Consider the following 22,618-nt stretch of genomic DNA (forward strand, 5'->3'; position numbering starts at 1 on the left):
TTTGAAAAGGATGAGAAAATGAGTCACCTTGGATACCACCTGGTCATTCACACCACAGGGAGGCCATTTGTCTGCTTAGAGATGGAGGAGTGGCTTCTCTTCGTTGCTTATGGTTATGATGTGTCTTTGAAGTTGTCATGTATGATATCTGAGCAACTTAAAGGAATTGTGATTGGGGCCCAGAAGTAAACTTTACATTCATGGTCAAGCACCATGACCTTGACCTCATTATCCAGGACTTCATCTAATGCAGGTTTTCCTAAACAGGGGGGCCTTATTGACTCAGCAAACAAAGCACACACCTGTAGTATTCTCTATCGCTGTTTGTCAGTACCATCCACGAGTCACAAGCGTGAAATCACGGTGGTCAACGCTAAAGTTTTATTAGAGATACTCCTTTTAATATGCTTGTTTTTCTTTCAGATAACATTAAAGTGTCAGTAAACGATTTTATCATCAAGGCAGCAGCTGTTACCCTTAAAGTAAGTAGCAAACCCCAAGTAATTTTGGCTTCTAAAGTAGTCTCCTGTCTTGGGCTTTTTCTAATGATAACTAAAACTCTTATTGTTAAATCACAAAAATTTTATAATTGTATTGCTAAAAACATTTGATCATTTAATCTCACTCCCTCACTTTACAGATGAAGACACTGAGACTCAAATGGCTTACAAATAATTATAGCAGAATAAAGACCGTTCATTCCACAATGCTGATGGATCTCCTGTCTTATGCTAAATACATTCCAGGCTCTGCAGATAAGTAGTGAGGAAAAGCCCCGCATGGGTTCTGCTCTGTGGGCCTCACGTTCCAGTTGGGAGAGAGGAGCAAATTTACATCAGATAGTGAAAGTGCGAGGAGGAAAAGAAAGCAGAATAAGGGGACAGGATGACTAGGGGTGTTACTTTCAAAGGTAGGCAAGGATGGCCTCTCTGGCAGGGTGCTAACTGAGACAAGGCCTGTACAAGAGAGCGAGCTGAGCGAAGAGTGCTCCCGCAGAGGGCCCGCGGCACAAAGGCTGTGAGGAGTGGGTGGCTCCTTCAGCCAAGGGTGCCTGGAGTGGCGAGAGCAGGAGGAGAGAGGGGCAGCGATGAGAGGAAACATAAAGGAGGGAAGAGTTGAAGAGAAACCATTGTTTGTGAGGCCTTGATGGCCATGGTAAGGACTGGGGTTTATTGTGAGCGAGAAGGAAGCCTTTGGAGGGTTTTGAACAAAGGGCTAGCATGCTCTGACTTAGCTTTACAGAGAACAAGGAGAGGCCGCCGTGGTCGCGCATGGGACAGCCCGTGGAGAGGCCAGGCTGAGGCAGAGGACAGGCGCTCGGCTGAGGTGGAAGCAGCGGGGCAGGGCGCAGGGGAGATTTTGGTGGCCTTTCAAAAGCGGAGCCGACTAGATTTGCTGATGGACCGAATGTGGAGTGTGAGAGAAAGAAAGATGAGGATTTGGGCCCGAGCAGTGGGAGAAATGGAACCTTCCCTGTGCTAAGATCGAGAGAATGGGAGAGGAACAGGTTTGAGGCAGGGAGTCTGGAGTTTGGTTTGGACAAATTAGGTCTCAGAAGCCTAATAGTGTCCCAGGGCAGGGTGCAGGGGCCAGGGGACACGAGAGGTGCAGTTCACTGGAGTATGTGGCTGGCACGCCAGTCTAAGCCCAGGCTTCCTGCCCCTGCACAGCCCTGTTGCTGTCACTCCGTCTCCCCAGAACCAGGCTGCTTTCTGATCGCTGCCTGTTAGTGCTGTGTTTGAAGGGCGTCTGTAAAGAATTTATTTTTGTTTCTGGAACACTACAGTGGAAGAGTTTTGAAGGCACGGCTTTTCAGCCGTTCAGTATCTAAATTCATATGGCTCTTCTCTTTTGACCAGAGAATGTTTTGAGTTATATTGATGACTTTTGAATTATGAATCATTCTTGCCTTCTGTAAGTGAATCTTTCGTGGTCTTTGGCTGTTTGTTAATATTTCATTTCATAATTTTGTATCAGAAGCCGTAAGTAATTGTGATTTATGTTTTGTGTGTATAGAATTCACCAGTAAAAATATCTGAACCAGGTTCTGTTTGGAGGAGGGGCCTTGGTAACGTTCCCATTTTTTCCCCATAATTATTGAGCTGTTTAATTTTCAGCTTTTTCTTGAATCAATTTTAGAAACTTATATATTCCTGGAAAATCATTTCTATCATCTGGATTCCCAAACTTATTAGCCTGGAGTCATTTAAATTTGTTTCTTGTAATTATTTTAATGTCCTCAGTGCCTGGGGTTTTTCTGAATGCTGTCTTGCTTTTATTATTGCATATTTGTATTCTCACTCCTTTTATATTGTTTTATTATGTATTCCTTCATTTCCTTAGGTTTATTTTGGTTAGAAATATTTTGTCAGAAAATTTGAATGTATAATTCATTATAATTATTTTCTATTAGTAAGAAGGATCAAGATTATGAATTTTCCTTTGAACACAACTCAGGCTATGTCCCATAGGTTTTTGTTATGTAGTTTCTAGTTAAATTTATTTGCCGGATATTCTTTATTTGTGAGAGGCGCTTTTTTCCTCTTACTTAGTGTTGTCTATGAAGAATTTAAAATCTTCTGAGGGTTTGAGACTTTATTATTTTGACATAGTGGCATTGTGGAATGAACGAGCTGAGCCTTGAAAGAAGGAGAGTGAAAAAGGCCAGTGAAGAGGGAGGAAATGGAAGTGTGCCCTGCCTGGCAGTGAGCATCCTGCGTAAAGTGGGGAGTTCGTCTTAGGGCAGTGGTCCCCAGTGAAATTAGATAGGCAGGGTGGAGTCAAATTGTGGATGCCTTGCTTAAATGATGTGCTGGGCGGCTTGGATCTTATTCTCTAGAAAGAGTTTTTGAGAAGAGAAATTAGTTTTTGATTTCTGTTTTTCAGCATCATCTTCTCCTGTGATCTTTGGCAACATTATCCATACACACGGTTTCCAGGCATTTAGACGTTTCATCTGTTTTTTTCATCCTCAGTGCCATTGTATATATATAAAACATATACATGCTCCTATCTAGTCTGTATCATATGAAGTATATATCATATGTTTATGAAGCCTGGGAAATCGCTTTTAAATAGTGAAGACATTTATTAAGGACCTGCTACTGTCTCCCAGGGCTGCTCTGGAAAATCAGACCTCCTTCATGTCACTGGAATAGTATGGGTGAATGTCACTTGCCTACCCTCCTCCCCTCTTCTCCTCAGGGTCATGTCGGTCATCAGATGAGGCAAGAAGTATAACAAATGTTAAATACTTTCTGGCAATCAGATTTAACAATGGGAGCCCCTTTTTTAACCATGATATAAAGAGATCAGAACTTGTATTTTCTCAAAATTTCCTCCAGCTTGCTTCAAAAAAGATGATGTGTTTATTCTTCTCAAACATAAAAAATATTTAATGCAGAGATCCAAACCATTTTCTCAAACCAAATTTGTCTTTATTTCCTTCTGTCTAGCTATATTCACTTTCAAAAATGCATCGTAATGTTAGTTACTTTTCTGTAGCCACCTTGGTCTAAAGCTACTTTTTGAGTAAGCTGTTTTTTCTGTTTTGTTTCCTAGCAAATGCCGGGTGTCAATGTAAGCTGGGATGGAGAGGGCCCAAAGCAGCTGCCCTTCGTTGACATTTCAGTGGCTGTGGCAACAGACAGAGGTTTAATTACACCAGTCATAAAAGATGCTGCTGCTAAGGGCATACAGGAAATTGCTGACTCTGTAAAGGTGCGTCTTAACAAGTGCTGTTCTTTCTGAGCCGGCCCTTGCAGCCTAGTGGCTAAAGCTCCGTACTCTCCCCATTCAGCGGCCCAGGTTCGTGTCCCAGTCACGGAACCACACCATCAGTCTGTCAGCTGCCACGCTGTGGTGGCGGCTCATGTAGAAGAACTCAAAGAACTTACAACCATGCCCTGGGGGGCTTTGGGGAGGAAACAAGAAGACTAACAACAGATCCTAGCTCACGTGAATTGGACAGGCACATATCACATGAACTTCGAAAGGCATTTCTTTAAAGGCAGACGATCTCAGCATATCCTGATGAGGACCAGGCTGAAATGAATAAAAGACATATTCACTTAAAAAATTAGGTTGCAAGCAGGAAAACACATTTGTAGGTTGTTCTCTCTACTTATGATGTTCCAGGGACTATACAAGTCTCAGTTTCTCTTCGTTTTTCATATTGGATCCAAATAGTTTTATAAGTAACTGTATAGCCAACTAGTATAAATATGTAATAGTTTCAGTTGGCAGTAATTCACAATGATATGTTGAGATCATTTTTAGATTTTTAAAGATTGTTTCATTTTTCAACAATTCAGTTATCTTTGGTTTAAGATGAAATAGTTATCAATGGTGGTTGTACCTATGCTAGCTATATAATACAGAAAATAAAGTAAGCACCAGATTTGTTTCATCTGCCCAAATGAAATAGCTTCATTTTTCTCTATTCTTCCCCTCCTAAAGAACTTCATTATTAATTTTTATATGTAATGACTCAACCTCTGTTCCTTTGCTTTTTTTGGAAGCTTTGAAAATAAAAACATAAGTTTGGCTGGTTGCAAGTGCAGGTAGAGAAAAATTTAACTACTTTTCTTAATGTCACTCTCAGAGTGTCATCTGTCTTTCCCTCTATAAGTTTTTAGAAAGCAGTGTTTTCAATCCTCGTAGGAAATTACTACATTATATTCCTTGTGGCAGTTTAAGTTGAACTAGCTCATTCAGGAAATGCCTCAGCTGTAGGAGCAAGAATCAAAAGAATGTCCATTTTTCTAGGCCTTTGTAATTCTGTTTCTGAGAATTTATATGAAATAATTCTAAAGAATCCAGTGAACCAAATTATAACACTGGGGGAATGACTAAATTGTGGCAAATACAGTTTGTTTGTTTGTTTGTTTTTTGAGGAAGATTATCCCTGAGCTATCTGCTGCCAATCCTCCTCTTTTTGCTGAGGAAGACTGGCCCTGAGCTAACATCCGTGCCCATCTTCCTCTACTTTATGTGTGAGATGCCTGCCACAGTATGGCTTTCCTAGCAGTGCCGTGTCCACACCCGGGATCCGAACCAGCGAACCCTGGGCCGCCAAAGCGAAACATGCGCACTTAACCGCTGCACCACTGGGCCAGACCTGAAACAGTCTTTAGAATGTTAAGGAGACATTTGGAAATCATTTATAAGGACTAACAACACAGAAGGTGCTTATAATATTGAGAAGTGAAATATAAAATTCTATTTTTTTAACTGTCTGAAGTTGCGTATATCTTATGGGTAGAAAAGAAGCAAATACTGAAAGGGGAAAATTGGTATGTTGGTTGTGGAATTGTTGCTATTGGATAATTTGTTTAAAGGCTACTAGATTGACAAGAGTGGCTTCTTCTGATACTTTGTCTTACAAGAAAAAATTTTATGGGAAAAATAGAAAATTGTATTTTATATATAGAAAACACTGAAACATTCAGTGTTGTAATGGTGCAAAGGGTAATTTCAATATGTGAAGAAGTTTTAAAGGGAAGTGATTTTTTCTAGAGTTTTGATATACGTCTTTAGATTCTTGTATCACCTATGGTCTAACGTGTTCATTTTTTAATTGTAATAGAGAAGACGATTTCATTACATGCACCAATCTCATAAAGTCAGATCAGGGCCCATCAGAGATGAGTGTGCACCATGCTCAGATGTTTCAGGTGACAGAATCAACTGTGTAACCTGGTCTTGGTTGTCATGCTCTGTGTGTATTTTCCTCAGGCTCTGTCAAAGAAGGCAAGAGATGGAAAACTGTTACCTGAAGAATACCAAGGAGGATCTTTCAGGTAAAATTTTAAACTCTTAACTGATATAAGACTTATGAAGTCCACGTCAACCTGTTCCATTTATTTCCTGAAACGTTTTTTTTTAATTTAAGCTAAATATCGCATACTTTATTTAGACAGCAGAATATGTGAAAATATCCTTCAGAATCCTCAGGCTTTCATATCAAAGCTAGTAGGGTTAGCTCGTTTTAACCTGTTCAGATGTTCATAGAAAGATACTCAGGGCCTGAAACTTAAAAAGTTTTAAAAATTATACTTAGGGTATGTTTAGAAATCTCAACTGTTTTTTTTTTTTTCTACTTGTGATCTTTTGTTTTAAGATACTTTGGAGAAAAATATTAACACTTAGATCCTTCAGTTATTATCAGCTTTGTTTTTGTGTCGCTTACATACAATAAAGTACCCTGAGTGTAGCTTGAATGTTTTACAAGGTGAAGAAAACTAACCAACCAAGACAAGATACACTTTCTTCCCCTTCATAAGCATCCCCCCTCGAAGGTAACCGCGTTCTGCAAATGATCACCATGGATTTGTTTTGCTAGCTCTGATCTTTACATAAGTGCGTGTTCTCTGGTGTCTGCATATTCACTCAGTATCGATGTCTGTGAGATTAACCTGCTGCTGTGGGAAGCAGTCAAATGCTTGCCGTTATTACAGTGCACAGGATTCTGTGGTATGCCGCGTAGTGTACCAGCATCCATTCTACTGTCGTTGGGCATTTGTGTTGTTTAGAGCTTGCTCCTGTTACAGATGATGGTGCCCTGAACGTTCGTATGTTTTGTGGTGAGTGTGTGCACATAGTTTTCTTGTGTAGACCTGAAAGTAGAATTGCTGAGTTGGAAGCTCTGTTAATAGGTACTGACAAACAGTTTTCCCAAGTGGTTATATAAACTTATACTTTCATCAACAGCATATGAGAATTCTTGTTGCTCCATGTTCTTGTCAACACTTAGTAATGTTAAGTTTTAAATTTTAATGATTTTGGCGGTGTGTAGTGGTACTCTTTGTGGTCAGACGAATGCAAATTAATAATGTTGAATACTGTTTTCATTTATCTATCAGCCATTTGGATGTCTAGAAACTAATCAGATAAAGTACCTGTTGAAGTCTTGTGTCCATTTTTAAAAATGATTTTCAGTTCTTATTTCTGAATACACAGACTTTGTAGGATATACATTATTTCAAATACCCTTTTCTCACTCTCTACCTTGCCTTTGGAATTTCCTTGATGGTGTTTTTAATGAGCAAAAGTTCTGAATTTTAATGAAGTCCTATTTATCAGTATTTTTCTTTATAGTTATACTTTTTATGTTAGGAATTATTGCCTGTCCCAGAATCATGAAGTTATTCTTGTGTATTATCTTCCAGAAGCTTTATAACTTTTCACATGTAGGTCACCTGAAGTTGGATTTTGTGTGTGTGTAAAGATAAAGGTCAAAATTCCCCTCCCCATATGGATATTAAATTGACCCAGCATCACTTATTGGAAAGATTATTCCTTCTCCGTAGCACTGAGAAGGTGACCGTGTGTGTTCGCTCCATTTCTGTATCCTCTCTTCTTTGCGATAGGCCTGCTTGTCCCTCCCTTGCTCAGTACCCCCAGGCTGTAACTTTTCATGTCTGGTCGTGAAAGTCTTCCAATTTTGTTCCGTCTCGAGATTATCTTTCCAAATATATTTTAGAATTAACTTACCCTTTTTCATACAGACACACATGCATACACACATACAAACCTTGCTGGGATTTTGATTGAGATTGCGTTGAATCTTTTGATCAGTTTGAGGAGGATTGGCATCTTTCCGGCATTGAGTGTTCCAGTCAGTGAACATGGTATAAACCATTGTTTGTTCAGTTCTTTGGTCTCTTTATGTTTTGTAATTTTTGTATAGAGGTCTTCTATATGTTTCATTAGAGTTATTCCTCCATTTTTTTATACTATTATAAATGGTACTGTTTTTAAATTTTATTTTCTAATTACAACTTATATATAGATACAAAATGAATTTTTATATTCACATTTTATCTAGTGACTTAGCTAAATTCACTTAGGATTCTTACTAGTTTATCTTAGTCTTGGATTTTTCTGTGTATACAATCAGTTCATCTGTAATGAAAGTTCTCTTTCTTTTTTCCAGTTGTCATAACTCGCATTTCTTTCCTTTGCCATATTCCACTGCCTAGGACTTCCAAGTTCAGTGCTGAATAAATCTTTATATTAGACATCATATCTGTATGTGTGTCAATATTTATTTTTTGACACTATTATAAATGGTGTTGTTTGTCTTTGGTCTTTAAATAACTTGGTATGAGGTTCTGTAGTGCAGTTTTTAGTGACGTGAAAATACATGCTTCAGGGCAAGGTGCTTTGATGAAGGATGTGCGACCTCAGAGCTTTCTGTTTCCCCCTAGTATTTCCAACTTGGGGATGTTTGGCATCGATGAATTTACTTCAGTGATCAACCCTCCTCAGGCGTGCATCTTGTCTGTTGGGAGATTCCGACCTGTGCTGAAGCTCGCGCAGGATGAAGAGGGGAACGCCAGCCTGCAGCAGCACCAGCTCATAAAGGTCACCATGTCCAGTGACAGCCGAGCGGTGGATGACGAACTGGCCACCAGGTTTCTCGAAAGCTTTAAAGCAAACCTAGAGAATCCTGCCAGGCTTATCTAGTCCTCAGAGAGAAGAAGTTGGTCTTTGCCTTAGTTAATTGTCTAGTTGTTACCCAGAGACGTACACTATAGGAGAACAATCAGATATTTAAGTGTGAAGTGGATCAAGTGTTTATTTATTTAAGGTGAAAGTTTAGCCAAGTTGTCTTCCTTTTCAACTTGGGTTTAATGTTATAGAAATAAATGATAACATACTGTAACTGATAGGAGAGAGTATTTGGTTAGATCCATTTTTAACCTCTGGTGCTCTACAAAGTGATGTTAAACTAGGTGTAAATTAAATTATATGTTTGGCTCATTTGAGCATTTTAGAATGTTTGAGAATGTATTGTAAATTATAAAATCAAAAAGTTTTTAGAACTCTGCCTTCGTTGTATTGAAATTAGAAGTGATCTGCAAAGAGGATCCCTTATTAACTTGGCAGTGGGGCCTCCATTGTACAAGCACTGCTCTAGATAAACTTGAACAGTTCAATGTGTACAGAAATTTATTCTGGATAATAGTAAATAAGCAAGGATTGCATTGTATTGGGGGTTGTGGCAACATTATTGAATTTTTTATGTATATAAAACCGTATGTTTTAGAGTGGGTTTTGTCAGTCTGATTTTTCACTTCTATGACACTGTGAACTAAAGAGGAATAAAAAAATCAAAAATGAAGAGAAAGAGACCAAAAAATTTGTTTTCGTAGTAAACTATAGTCGGAATATCTAAACCTTCGGAAGTAAACTGTTCGCGTTCACAGTAGGTTGGAATACATGAAAATATAGTTCCTACCAAGCAGTTTAAGTTAGTGTTGATTTAAACACAAAATGTTGTTTCTTAGTGCATTTTAATCAAGTTTGTATTGTACAATAAAATGTGAGAAAATATAAAAATTTCTATTGTATTTTAAATGTTAGGACACAGAAGTTTAGTAAAACTTTGAAGTAGATTAGTAATTTTCCTGGAACAGCTAAAGAGGAGCTCTCCAGGAGGAAAGAAGGAATTTAAAATTGATGTAACATACGGAAAATAACGGGTATAGAAGGGAAAACTTTGGAAAGAGATTAGGAGAGAAGGCTTCTGAAGCAAGTGAGAACTAGCCTTTTGATCGCATTGATAATAGGAGATTTTCGCTAAGTATTGTAAAGGCCAGAAGAGCTTATTTCTCACTCCTAAAAGCTCTGCTGCAACTGACAGGGTAACCGTACTGAAACTGGATGGCAGTGTGGTCAGCCCGTTGCAGAAAGGCTCGTGTTAGTGTCTGCTGTGAATCACCCGGAGAAGGAGTGTGTGGGCCGGTTGTACAGGATGACGTGATGGAGTACGGACACTCCAACAAAGGAGCTTCCAGAAGTGCCTGGAGCCCCAGTGAGCAGTGAGGAAAGTGCTTGATCCAGTGACTCCAAGTTAACAAGCCGTTCTTGAAAATAGTCTGTAAAAGTTTTGCCGTATTATCAGTTACACTGAAAATTATAACCAAGTGCTACTTGCGAAATAACTTCTATTACATTATTTTCATTCAGTTTTGACTGAAATTATTTGGTTTTTTCGAATTTTTATATCTGAGGTGTAGAGCATGAGACAGCCTTGAAAAGGCCTCAGCTTGGAGCTCTGTTTTCCGGGGACTGGCGTGCATCAACCGAGGTGCATCTGTTTCCCTGTGAGTGGAACAGCCCTGGCACTCGCCCTAGCCTGCCTGATGGAACTGTGACCCGCAGAGGAGAAGTGCTGCGTGGACTGAAAACGTGGTACTTCTTCATGCCCATCACAGCCAGGCTTTTCGTGTAATCACTTGCTTCTCATGGTTTGACTTTTTGTGGTTTGACTTCTCAGCTGTTGGCACAAATGCTTGTTCATTCTGGCTAAAAGTATTTTCTCTAATATTTCTCTATTGATTAGGTTTATGTAAGGAAGTTGGCATTTCTCAAAAGAAGAATTCGATTGCAGTATGAGGTCAGAGAATAACACTGATTTGAGAAAGGAGTATGGTTTACTTAGTTTGGGTCATTATAGAGCATGAACTTTGTGCTGCATGAGCAGGCTGCCGTTAACATTTTATATATATTTGTTTATTCATAGTACTGAGAGGATATAAAAATAAAATTTTATACCTGGTTGTCATTTTTCTCGTTTGAACAGGACAAATGACTAAAACATTGGGAAGACTTCTAAGGAAAAGGCTATGCACGTTCCGAGTTAACGTTGGGCATGAAAGTATCAGTGACTGTTAGCATTTAGAAGTCCAGATGGCCCTGCTTCTCCTCGATTACGTCTTCTAGTTGACACTTATAGTTTGCTCACTATGCTGTGACAGATTAAAGTTATCAGTATGCTACTGGCCAAACTTCTTTGTCTGAAACATTACTGAGAAATTTATATACACCGGCACAGGTATTTTGTATAAAGTGTCACATGGAACTTCTATTTTTAGATTTTTTTTCTTTTTTCATTTTGGACTTAAATTTCACACTAAATTCTGTAGGCCAATCATTTGGGCATTATGCTAGAAGTGAGCCTAGTTTTCTAGCCTCGGCTTGAAAGATAGGTGGTGCTATGAGTTAACATATTGTCGTTAGAGCATGGGAGAAAAGTAACATGGCATTTAAATCTTAGTTTTCACGGAAAACTTGTCCTTATTCCACGTTGCATCATGATGGACTTTGTCTCAGGTGAAATGAAGAAATAAAAGAACGAAGTGTGTTACAGGTAAGAATTAACCATTAATTTAAACATGACACTAGCAATGGAAAACTTCTGTTGATTTTTGAAGAAGGAAGTAACAGTGCAAAATGGCTTCAAGATCAGTCCGGCCACAACGTGTAAGGCAGGTCGAAGCACAGAGAGGAGGGCAGTCAGCAGGAAGCAGCCGGAAGCTTCTGCGGTCATGAAAGCGTGCGTTAACTAGATTCTGCACCGGGTCAGTTGGCTTCAAGGAAGGGAGAAAATGAGCATATTGGACGTGTTAGTGTGCTGGGTGTACCGTGAATCTGTGGGGTAAGTGTGTGCTGTCAGATGAGGCCGCAGCCACCATGCAGTTTCCTGGTCAAAGCACAGTGCCCCGTGGCCCACATAGCCAGTGTCCAGAAGGTTAAGGGTCTGATAAGGTATGTACCGCAAGTGGTATATATCAGAAGACATTGAAATTTCTTATAAATGGAGAAAGCACTAGTCTTCCAATAAGATCATTGTAAGTAGTTTTGTGGATTTGTAGAGTTCATTTTCTCGCGTCTGCATTGCTTTGGAAAGATGGGGGCAGACAGGATTGGATGGAAGGTGTGCTTTGTAGACTTGCCATGTTGGAGGCACCGTGTAATTGAAATTATAAGGTATGAAGATGGATTTTGAAAAGTCCATCTGTTAGTGGCAATCTTTTGTTTCTTTGATCATATAAAGTTTACTTTCACATTTTATCACTTACCTATATTTTTGCAACAAATTCAGGCAACCTTTTTCTTCCTAGCAAAGTGGCTATTTTTTAAACCTAATTTAACCTCCTCTGTATATGGTGTATACAATTAAGGGAAACTTGGACTTTTATTAAAAGTTAAGAAATTATTAGCAAAATCATTGCTCATGATTTGCCTTTATTCACACCTAAAATAATTTATTTTTCTGAAATTTCTTAGTTTACAAAATTCTTTATTACTCCTATCTCTAAAAAGTGTCTTTTAAAGATAAGACTGGGGCTGGCCCATGGCCGAGTGGTTAGGTTCATGTTCTCTGCTTTGGCGGCCCAGGGTTTCACTGGTTCTGATCCTGGGCGCGGACATGGCACCACTCATCAGGCCACTCTGAGGCAGCATCCCACGTAGCACAACCAAAGGGACCTACAACTAGAATATACAACTGTGTACTGGGGGCTTTGGGGAGAAGAAGAAGAAGAACAAAATAAAAGGTTGGCAACAGATGTTAGCTCAGGTGCCATTCTTTAAAGATAAGACTGTTGTGTTCAAATGAAATGATACTAGTCATAGCTGTCGGTCATGGCACTTTATAAAGCATGAGGTATTGTGCGAGCGTAGGGTGTTGACTTGCCGTGTCCTGCGCTCGGTCAGTGGCTCCGCGGCAGTCTGCGTGATACGGAGGGGCATGTGTGAGGAGCTCCAAGCCGGCATTTCTCAGCGAGCTGCCGGTCTTTACTACACACTGTTTCACCAGTTTGCATCCTTAAATTGAGAGTATTTTAAGCCTAGTTTCAGATATGTTAACTGCATCCTTGCTAAAAACCTTATTTCTGTGCCTCCATATTCTTATCTATAAAATGAGGAAACGGGGGTGGGGGGGGATGTTAACCACAGCAGTGGTTAGTTCTTTGGTTTATCCTCTCCAATCTGGAGGTGAGCATATCCCACTTTACAGTCTCATTGCAAGGTAGGATAAGGAGATGCACTGAGATGTTGTGGAATTTGGCCAAAGGCACACAGCGCGGAAGTGCCACAGCTAGGATTTGAGCCTGAGTCTGTGCAGCACCAGAACACTCAGTCAGCTCAGTGCAGTGTGCGGCTTCCTGTGTCGTGTTGCTGCCGCTGAGACGGTCCTGTGTGAGCAGTGTGTTCCACTCACAGCAGCTGATGGTCTTCTCTGCAGTAATAACAGCAACGTGTTTACTACACGACTGCTCTTAATTCATGTTCTCTCCGTAGCGGTTCTCTTTGTGCCTTTCTGGTAATCGTATGCAGAAAGCGCTGAGAGATGTTTTGTTTTCATTATGGACAACTGCTGTTAACCTGAAATGCTGACCTTAAGTGTCATAACTTGTACTTCTGAATGGAAGGCTTAGAAAAATAGAAGCTAAAAAAAGCAGAGGCTTAGTGCCTCTGGGGATAAAAGCATGATATAGAACATTCCACTTTTAATAAATAACTTTGAATCTGTTCCAAGTTGAGAACCAGAAGTGGTTACCTCAGTTTTTCTTTTGAGGGCTCCAGTCTTCTACACAGGTGACTGTATCAGTCAGGGTCCACTCTTCTGTACCACGGGCTGACGAGCTAGTGTCCAGAGGCTGCGGCCCACTGTGTGGCACAGAGGTTCAGTGGGTTGCCCAGGCCAGATCTGTCTGCAGTCCCCAGGGAAATAGGAAGCACCCCTCCAGGGCACAGGTGAGCCTCAGCTGTGGGCTGGTGCACAGGGGGGTCAGGGTGCCACTGCAGGTGGGAGGCCTGGAGCACGTGGGGTCTGTACTGGAAGGGCCTCAGGAAGGTGATCATCAGGCCGCATTGTTTAGGTAAGTGAAATGCAGTTCAGTAAATTCTGTAATCAAAGTGTTTGCATAGGGCCTGAGTTGAGAGAAAGGCTTCATAGAGGAGGGAACATTTCAGCCAGATTTTTATACTGCTGGTTGTGACCAGTGCCCTTTTGTTTCTGGTTTCTCTAATTTCAATAGCCAAATATTTAGTACGTATTATACAACCTAACATACAAGCTCAGCCATTCCTTTCCACTGACTTTGACTCGGTACCTGTACGTGTCACTGCAATAACCTGAATTCCAGCAAAGCTTAGAAACTGAGTTGGAAGCAAAGCTACTCAGTGAGGAGTTGCATGGGTAGAGGAAGCTTGACACCCTACGTCTCGCAAAGAAAATGTGCTTTGCCAAGTCATCATGCCTAAAGAAAGTTACGTTCATTTACGAATAAATGCTCATACATTGTTTCATTGAAATATATTTTAACACTTCTACTCTCCTACCTCTTCTCCAGCTCGTACTTTTTGAAACCATCTTGTGTGTGCAAGTGTACTTAGTTAATGAATACATCACCTGCCAGGACAGCCACTTCTTTACGTATCTCCACGCCCATTGCTTTGTTTCTCAAGGGACCACCTGATCAAATTTATTCTCAGAAAATCATAATCATCTTTGGGCTTTCCATCTAGTTGAGCAAAACTATAGGAGTGTTATTTTTACTATTCAGTAGTATCTTTAATGCTAAATATCAAGTTAGTATGTTCTTTAAATTTATTAGTTCAAAATGAACCTTTGAGATGGAGAGGCCAACTCTACTCTTCACATGTTACACAGCCCCGCAGTCAACTCGACTTCATTACTTACGGAATACCTTATGCTATTAAATCATCTATTACTTATTGATAAATTAATAAGAATGCATTTCATCTCACCCTGTTACTTAAATACTAATCTGAATATCATGATGAGTTTCCAGATATTCTCTTTACCCTTTTTTTTTTTCCTGAGGACGATTTGCCCTGAGCTAACATCTGTGCCCATCTTCCTCTATTTTTAGTATGTAGGCCACCAGCACAGCATGGCTGATAACAGAGTAGTGTGGGTCTGCACCTGGGAACTGAACCCAGGCCGCCAAAGCAGAATGCACGGAACTTAACCACTAGGCCACCAGGGCTGGCCCTCTCTTTACCCTTTTAATGCTTTGGTACAGCTTGAGACGAATGAGTGTGGATGCTAAGTTTTGTAGGTGTATCTGTCCTGAGAGTAGACTAACTCTCCTAAGTTTTTCAGTTTTAGCCATTTTTCAGAGAACACTTAAAGCCATTTATTCCTTTAATCTGAGAGTATATGAGCCCATGAATTGGACAAAATAGAAACTCAATATGCAGTGGGATGTAGGGTTTTTGTATGTTTGTTTCCTTGTTTCCTAAATGGATCATTAGTACTTTGGAAAATATTGGGGGGAGTAGCTTCCTAAAAAGTCTTACAAGTGAAAAAACTGGTAAAAAAAAAAAAAACCATAAATTAATTTTAAGAAGTATCATTTTACTTGGGAAGTTCTCGACAGGACTTTTATTTTCTAGGTAGATGTTTCAGTATAATTTTTCTACTTATTACTTTGTTCTCATTTTCTCTTCTTCAGCCTATACATGGTGACCATGAAAATACAGTAAGACAATTCTCATAGTTACCTTACTGTGTTCCAGGCACTGTTCTGATGCTTTAGATGTATTATAACTCATTGAGGCTTCCCCACAGCCCCATAAGATAGGTGTCGGTATTATCAGTATTTCACAGAAGACGTGTTGAGTAACTTGTCCTAGATTACACAGCTAGCAAGTGGCAATGACAGGATTCAGGGCAGGCAATCTGGCCCCAGAGCCTCACAAAAGACTCCTCAGTTAAAAACATCAATTCGTTAGGAAATTCTGGCATTTAGCACATTAAAAAGATTTATGGGAGTCCAGCCTGGTGGCGTGGCAGTTAAGTTTGTGTGGCCCAGGGTTCGCAGGTTCAGATCCTGGATGTGGACCTATCACCGCTCATCAAGCCATGCTGTGGTGGCAACCCACATACAAAATAGAGGAAGATGGGAACAGATGTTAGCTCAGCAACAATCTTCCTCACCTAAAAAGAAAAAGATTTATGATTGGGGAAGTGCCTGTCGATATAGTGAAAACAGCTTGTTGAACTTCTCAGTAGCGTCTCCTACAGAAACAATCGTCAAAATAAGTCTGTGGCTAAAGCCACAGTAATCTGACATTTAGTGTCCTCTAGATTTTAATATTAATGAGTGATGTATTTAACATTCTGATTCATGAAGGGGTGATAGCTGGTATGGGTTAATAATTAAGGGTCAAACAGGAAAGCACCTCCATGTCCTTATTTAGAGGGCAAGTTAATGGGTGACAACCAGAGTTCTTTAGTTTTGCTCTGAGATAAGTTATGCAGAAGAAATGTGTCACAAAAATTGGTTAAACCTTAATAAATGTCTTTGTGGTTTTAAGTCATGTTCTTTCTCTGCAGATGCCAGAGCTTGATAAGCAGAAGTATCTCCTGAGTTTCCCAGATGTTCTGCAGGTTTCTCGGACATGCTCGTGTGTGAAGTGTGTCGCTTCTGCACCCTCATCCTTACAGTGTGTCAGCAACACGGTGTTCGTAAAATAGAACACAGGCTCATGCCTTGTGGGGCGCTAGACTGGTTGGTTTCTCCCACTCTTCCCCACTCCCAAACCCCTAAATGTGTCAGTCTCGCCTTCACCTAACCGTCTTTTCTCAAGGGTCTGGGGAATGTCAGTGGAGCATTTCTGTGCCTAGGTTTCAAGAACACACTGATTAAGCAAAAGTGATACCATTGGTCAAGATGAACCATGTTTTCTGGAATATGTTCTGAGGCCAGTTACCCTTTTAGGGGTGTGGATGTATGACAGTTTTACGATGGCGGCATTGACTCATGTCTTATTTGGAGCTCAGAGAAGTCTTTTTGTGCGGTTATGTTTGTAACACCATAAATAAGACATCCAAAAGCCATTCACCCGAAGACTCCTCCTTTCTTACCTGCACCAGTTGTTTTTTTATAAATGAAAAATTACACTCCCTTTACTTCTAGGATGACTCTTTAGCAAAGGTTTCTCCCTCATGAAACTCAGATAATAATAACAGATATTAGGTGGGCTTTTGCTTCTTTAGTTTTTTAAGAGAAAAGTCATTAAGGAGAAGGTGGGGGGGAATGGGACTCACGAATGGAACAGTACTCATGGTGTTGAATAGATGTGTGGACAAGGACAGGAGTACCATGGACAGTCAGAAATCTGATCAGATTAGAGACAGGTCTGGCTATTTTTTTTTTAAAGAAAACTTTAAAGTTTCATGCAGTTTTTCTTTCCAGCGCTGAAGGAAGCCCTGGAGTGCTGAGGGTTGGCTTTCGGCATCGGCCTAAAGTTACCAAAAAACAGGACTACTAAGTAACAGAGTTTTTTAAATTTCTGTACTTCTTGGTTTGGTAACTGTTTTATTTCACCTTTAGAAAGACGTTTAAGTCAGAAGCAATGACAATTTAAAAATGAATGTGCAAGAAACCACGATGTTCCTGTGCACTCTGCTTGGTGAAAGGCGAAATGCTCTCTGGTCCTTTAGTTTTGTGCCGCAAACATGTTCCAGATGCGACAAGAAGGTTGACACTCCTCTTGTCCCCTGCTTTGACACCTCTACTCCATCTCCTCTGTTCCTGGGAGCCATCCGATGTGGAGTCAAGGGGGAGGACATTTGTTAGGCTGTGGTGCCAAGACTGCCGTCTGTTAAGCTGCTCTCATTTGTCCCACGTGGCAGGTGTGGTCAGAGCAGCTGGAAGCTGTCCCTCCCTGGACCCTTCTTAGGAAGGGCTGGATTCGGCAGGTTAAATTATCTGCTTTGCGTTCTCAGGAAAATCTCTTTTCCTTTTGGTTTGTGTTCTTGTACAATTCTTTGTGTTTTTCTTGACGAGAATGGTACACTGAAGCGCTGAGACAAGGGCGTGGAGCTACAGGATAGAAGCTGAAGAGCTTGTTCAGCCTGTTTTTCCTCTTGGCTCAGGCAGTGGTGTGCTGGGAAATGTTTAACACCCTGCTCTCTGGATAAGAAATGTATATGCATGTATCATTGAAGGTATGCCTATTAGAAATTTTACTGATAATAAGATACAAAATTCACAAATTTAATAGAATATGCAATACTATTAAATACAATGTGTATAAATACAGTAATATAATCCAATAAAATTCACAAATGATAACGAGACACGGGGTACTTTTCATTGTAAATTTTATGTAGTTCATTGATTCTCACAGAATGCTGTCATTGACTTTATGGAACTCTTGCATCTGTAGCCAAACTGCGATTGCAGTTGATGACTAAGTAGGTTCCCAGCATGAATGTTGGTTGCTTTCCTTTACATGAAAGAGTAAGATGAAAGTTAGAACCCCAGAGACATGTTGGAAAGTTCACTTGTTCGTCAGTGAAGAGAATAACAACTTTACTGAAATCAGACAATTTTTGAATACTGGAAGAATATTTCTCAAATTTGTGGTCCCGGCTACAGACATGACATGTTTTTAAGTTAATCTGTATTGTTTACATTTTTCCACCACTTTCTTAAGTCTAGGTACAGTCAACAATAAATCAAGCCCTGATTTTGAGCACTTGCTGATTTTTCATGATATAAATGTTCTGATCTCAGGCTACCAATGTGGTGTCGCTGAAGGCAGAGTTGGGGACAGATGGGCAGCTGTGTACTGTCATATCGCTTTCCCATCGTTACGCGCACAATAGATGTAAAAACCTCAAGAACATAGGTAATCGTAGAATGTGGTAAATGATTAGGAGGTATTGAGCTTTGGGTATTATTTTTGTTTTTGATATAATTTATTTAATAGTAAGCTTATATAATTTAATTTTTAATGAAGGCTTGCAAAATTCCTGAAAATTTAGCGATCGGCTCTCACGAGTTTGTACAAGCTAGCACCACTGGCCTTATGCCTTCCACCTCAGATCAGTGATTTTCTAATGCCAGTGGGGGTGGGAGCAGGGGAGACATGCCAATCTGCCATGCTTTTAAAATACAGGATGCAGGGGTTGTGGCTGAGTGGTTAAAGTTCCGCATGCTCCTCTTCAGTGGCCTGGGGTTTGTGGGTTCAGATCCCAGATGCGGACCAGCTCCACTCATCACCCACATACAAAGTAGAGGAAGACTGGCAACGGATGTTAACACAGGGCTAATCTTCCTCAAGCAAAAAAAGAGGCGGGTTGGCAATGGCCGTTAGCTCAGGGCAAATCTTCCTCACAGAAAAAATGATAATAAATAAACTCTTTTTAAAAAATAATAAAAGTAAAAAGTAAAATACAGAATCCAGGATCCCACCCCTGGCGATAAATCTGAGGTGAGACTTGGAACTACAATTCAAAACAAAACCATGCCTCCCCAGGTGATCATGATGTGTGACCAGATGTGGGAACCATTCCTCTGGCAAGAATGCTTATAGCCCAAGTCAGCTCACCAGGATCCACCAGGTCAGGGTTGGAGGCAGGAGTCCCACTAACAATAATTCTTCACCTGGCCTCGTTCTCTGCTCTTATGTTGTATCTCTCGGGAACCTCATGGGGTAGAGGGTAGAATGGGGGCTGAGGCAAAAGGGTTCCTGTGTTTGAGATCTTGGGACCAGCTTCTTTTTCTACTGCTGTTAGCATGGGCTATCTTGGGTAGTGTCACTACTATCCTATGGAAGTAGAAACCAAGCCAGTCTCTCGGTTCCTAACCAGAAATTAGACTCGTAGAAACCACTGAAAAAGCAGAACTGGATATGAAAGGCTGTGGGCTGCTTAGTTGGAAGCATGAGCTCTTTTCTGGGGTTGGCTCCTGACTCATGGGGAAGTTTTTGGTCTCAGTGGCCCACATTTTCAGATGTCTTTGTCTAGAAAAGCTTAACAGCAAAGCGTGCTGGGTTCTTGTGTTCGTGTGGAGCTTGCTCAACAAATGAAAAAGAATGGGACCTCCATCATGTTTTGAAATTAATTCACGAAAACCTGCAATTAGAACACATGCAGTAGGGAATGATGTTGTTTTTTTCAAAAGAGCTTTTGCTTTATGAGAAGATCCACAGAAAATACCCTTCAGATAGTTTTAAATGGTGCTTACAAAATCCTCATTTATGTAGATGTTTGTAGAAATACACCTGTCGCATTAAACACACTGAACCTGCGTTCGTCATGCAGTATCCAGCCCTGTCTCCTTATGGCTGTATTAGGAAATGTGACCCAATGGGAGGAACCGAGGGCGTTACAGACTAGCATAGTGGTGTGTCTGGGGACAGCAGCGGCACACAAACCTTTTTATTCTTTGCTAGGCTGAGACTCACTTGCAGGCAGCGTGACTGAGCCGGCAATCTTGCAACTGCTTTTGTCCCTGCAATGCATCCTGGCCAGTGACATTAATGAAAACTGAGGAACCTCAGCTGGAGTGAAAGTTTAAACTTTTCTTTTAAATTCTTGAAAAATCCATCAAGAACATATATATGAGGGAAAAAATTATGGATTGTGGAGCAGGGAGGCCGGTGTGCATGAAATCAGATAAACCTAAACTTCCATACGCTCATAAAATTCTGTTATTTATTAATTAGCTTTATCCACAATTCCTCCTGGAAAATTTAAAAAGCCAGTGTCCAGAGAAGAAAGTGCAAAGAATTGTTGAGGGATCATCAGGAGTCAGGTTGTTTCCCTGAGCAGTTTCGAGTCCTAGGTGAGCCGGAAGTACCCTAGCGCACGTGAGCTCTGCTGCTGCTGTGAGTCACGGTGGGAGGCGGTCAGGGCCTTACTGGAGCTTTTTTCTTTTAAAACAATGACATTTCCATCCGAAGCTTCCTTCAGCTATGTGAATGCATGGTTTCGCAGGGAGAATGTCTAACTCGATATGACGGGCAGGCTGCTCTTGGGCATGGAGAACAGAGATTGGAAACAAGCGAGCAAGCCCGTGTGATTTGTTTTATTAATTGCTGCCATCTCGTTTGTTCTGAGACAGTTCACTCTATTTCTTTCTACTTTAGCTTCTCCAGCATGGGGATGTGTCAGTATTCTGTGCAGCGACATTCTCATGGAACAGAGAGAGCCAACAGGTCTTCTGATCTCTTTCACCACATTTCCCACCGCTTCCCCACCCCTCTGTATTTGACGCGTCACGCGTGGGGCTTGCTGACTTGTGTCTCTGTCTCTGCGCACACACTGTCTTCTCACTGACGCGTGCTGCCTGGATCGCTCATTTCATGACCTTATGCAGAGACATCCTGTTCCAGGAAGGCTTCCAGGACAATCACTCTCCTGTACCCCTCGGCAGACTATGGTACAGAACAGGCACAGCTCTGAGAGCTTGGAGAAGGTTATTGCCGTGAGTCTGGAGAGAGACTGGCGCTGTGAATTGGTGCGAAGCCCTGACTCGTCTCCCCACACTCTGTGTGCTGTCACTGGGGCCTAGGAGCAATGTCAGATGAAGCAAATGGGGACACAGAATCATGCCCATTTTATGAACTTGGCAGAGATTTTATCCTTCATTCGTGATACCATTCTACACTGCAATTCTGCTGTCTTGGCACTTTGGGGGCTCCTCTCTACTTTAAGATAAAGTTCAGATTCCTTAGCCCAAGGGACAGAGCCCTTCCTGATCTGGCCAGGACTCCCTAGCCTTTCCTTTAGTTATGTCCCTCTGCTGCATCCACATCCATCCGCCTGTTGTTTGTGCTCGCCCGAAATGACTGCTACTTGTCCTTTAAAGTTAAGTTCAGATGAAGCATCACTTCTTCTTGGCTCTTGGATGGGTTTTTCTGGGATCTTCCAGGTTGGGTCAAGCATTCCTCTGCACGCCTTTAAATGCCTTGTGGCTCTTTCCTTAGAGCACTTCCTGCTTTGTCTGATCCTGACCTTTCTTATCTCGTTCACCATATTGTGAGCTTCCTAAGAGCAGACCCTTTCTTCAGCTCTCTATCTCCAGCACCCAGCAAAGTGCCCGACACGTGGTAATTCCTCAACTAGTGTTTGAGTGAATAAATGATCTGGTGCATTACCTGGGAATTAAAACTAATGAATATGAAGAGAGGCAAGAAAAGATAAGAGGTTGTCTCTGAGCTCACCTCCGAAAGAAATCCGAATTTTAACACTATTCAGTGACCCCTGGGAGAGAAAAGAGTCAGGAAAATATGCCACCTGCCTGTGATTGATGAAGGCTGGAAATATGTCAACATGTGACTCAGGTAGTCCTGGGAATATAAAGCCTTGAGAAAGGTCAGGCGTACTTGTCAGGAAGAGCTTGAGTTAAAAATTATTATTAAACAAACATCGAGGGAGAACTGTCTTCAGTAAGAAATAATGCCCTAAGAATGTTCAGGACAAATAAATCTGGATAAAGAAGAGATTGTGTCAAAAGGAACGTGTTTTTGTTAGCTGAAAAGTTAAGGATGATTCATAGCTCCCCTAGGTTAGAAAGTACAGTAGGTAAATCAGCGACATGGTAGCAAAGAGTCTACAGCTGGCTTCCACGGTGGGCTTCTAGCTCAAGGGAAAGAAAAGTATTTCATGCTGTACGATAGCAGGGGTGCCACATGGCCATTAGGTTGGTAAGGTCTCTGGGAGTATCAGTGTATAGAGCTCTTTCCAAGTTGGTGATGGTGACCACTAGCAGCCTGAAGCTGTATCACAGAGCACCCTTGTGTCTCCCCCGAAATGCGGGGTTACCTTATGGATGTGCTGGGTTGAATAAGGACACCTGCAACCAGTTAGATTCTGGTGTTCTCAGTTTAGCCCCACCCTGCTCCGGGAGGATTAATGATGGAAAAAACCCGAAGGGCACAGAACTGAACGCTCGATAATGTTTCAGTGAAACTTTTCTATGGTAAATAAGCATTGGAAAGAGGCCCAATTCAGGACCTTGGAGCCTGGTGCAATGAGCTTGGAATCAAGGTGGCA

The 22,618-nt window shown here is 41.1% G+C and overlaps 1 protein-coding gene and 1 long non-coding RNA gene across 8 annotated transcripts in view; both read left to right on the top strand.

Annotated features, from left to right (window-relative positions):
* PDHX (pyruvate dehydrogenase complex component X) overlaps positions 1–22,618 on the top strand; it is a 179,739-nt gene that overhangs the window by 56,494 nt on the left and 100,627 nt on the right. For 6 of the 7 annotated variants that reach the window (XR_011423816.1, XR_011423817.1, XR_011423815.1 and 3 more), the window contains exons 8-10: positions 424–482; positions 3,562–3,720; positions 5,737–5,801. Coding sequence is in view for 1 of the 7 variants with exons in the window: in XM_001503314.5 (XP_001503364.2) it covers positions 424–482; positions 3,562–3,720; positions 5,737–5,801; positions 8,211–8,469 (542 nt within the window). In the remaining 6 variants the exon portion in view is untranslated. Of the gene's footprint in view, positions 1–423; positions 483–3,561; positions 3,721–5,736; positions 5,802–8,210; positions 9,124–22,618 lie in introns of those variants that run through there. The other variant, XM_001503314.5, reaches the window with a different exon arrangement.
* LOC138916558 (uncharacterized) lies at positions 10,524–17,911 on the top strand. Its single transcript, XR_011423822.1, has 2 exons — positions 10,524–11,158; positions 16,163–17,911. It is a non-coding gene; the product is annotated as an uncharacterized lncRNA (long non-coding RNA).

The sequence above is a fragment of the Equus caballus genome, chromosome 12 (assembly GCF_041296265.1).
Source record: "Equus caballus isolate H_3958 breed thoroughbred chromosome 12, TB-T2T, whole genome shotgun sequence".
Taxonomy (NCBI): domain Eukaryota; kingdom Metazoa; phylum Chordata; class Mammalia; order Perissodactyla; family Equidae; genus Equus; species Equus caballus.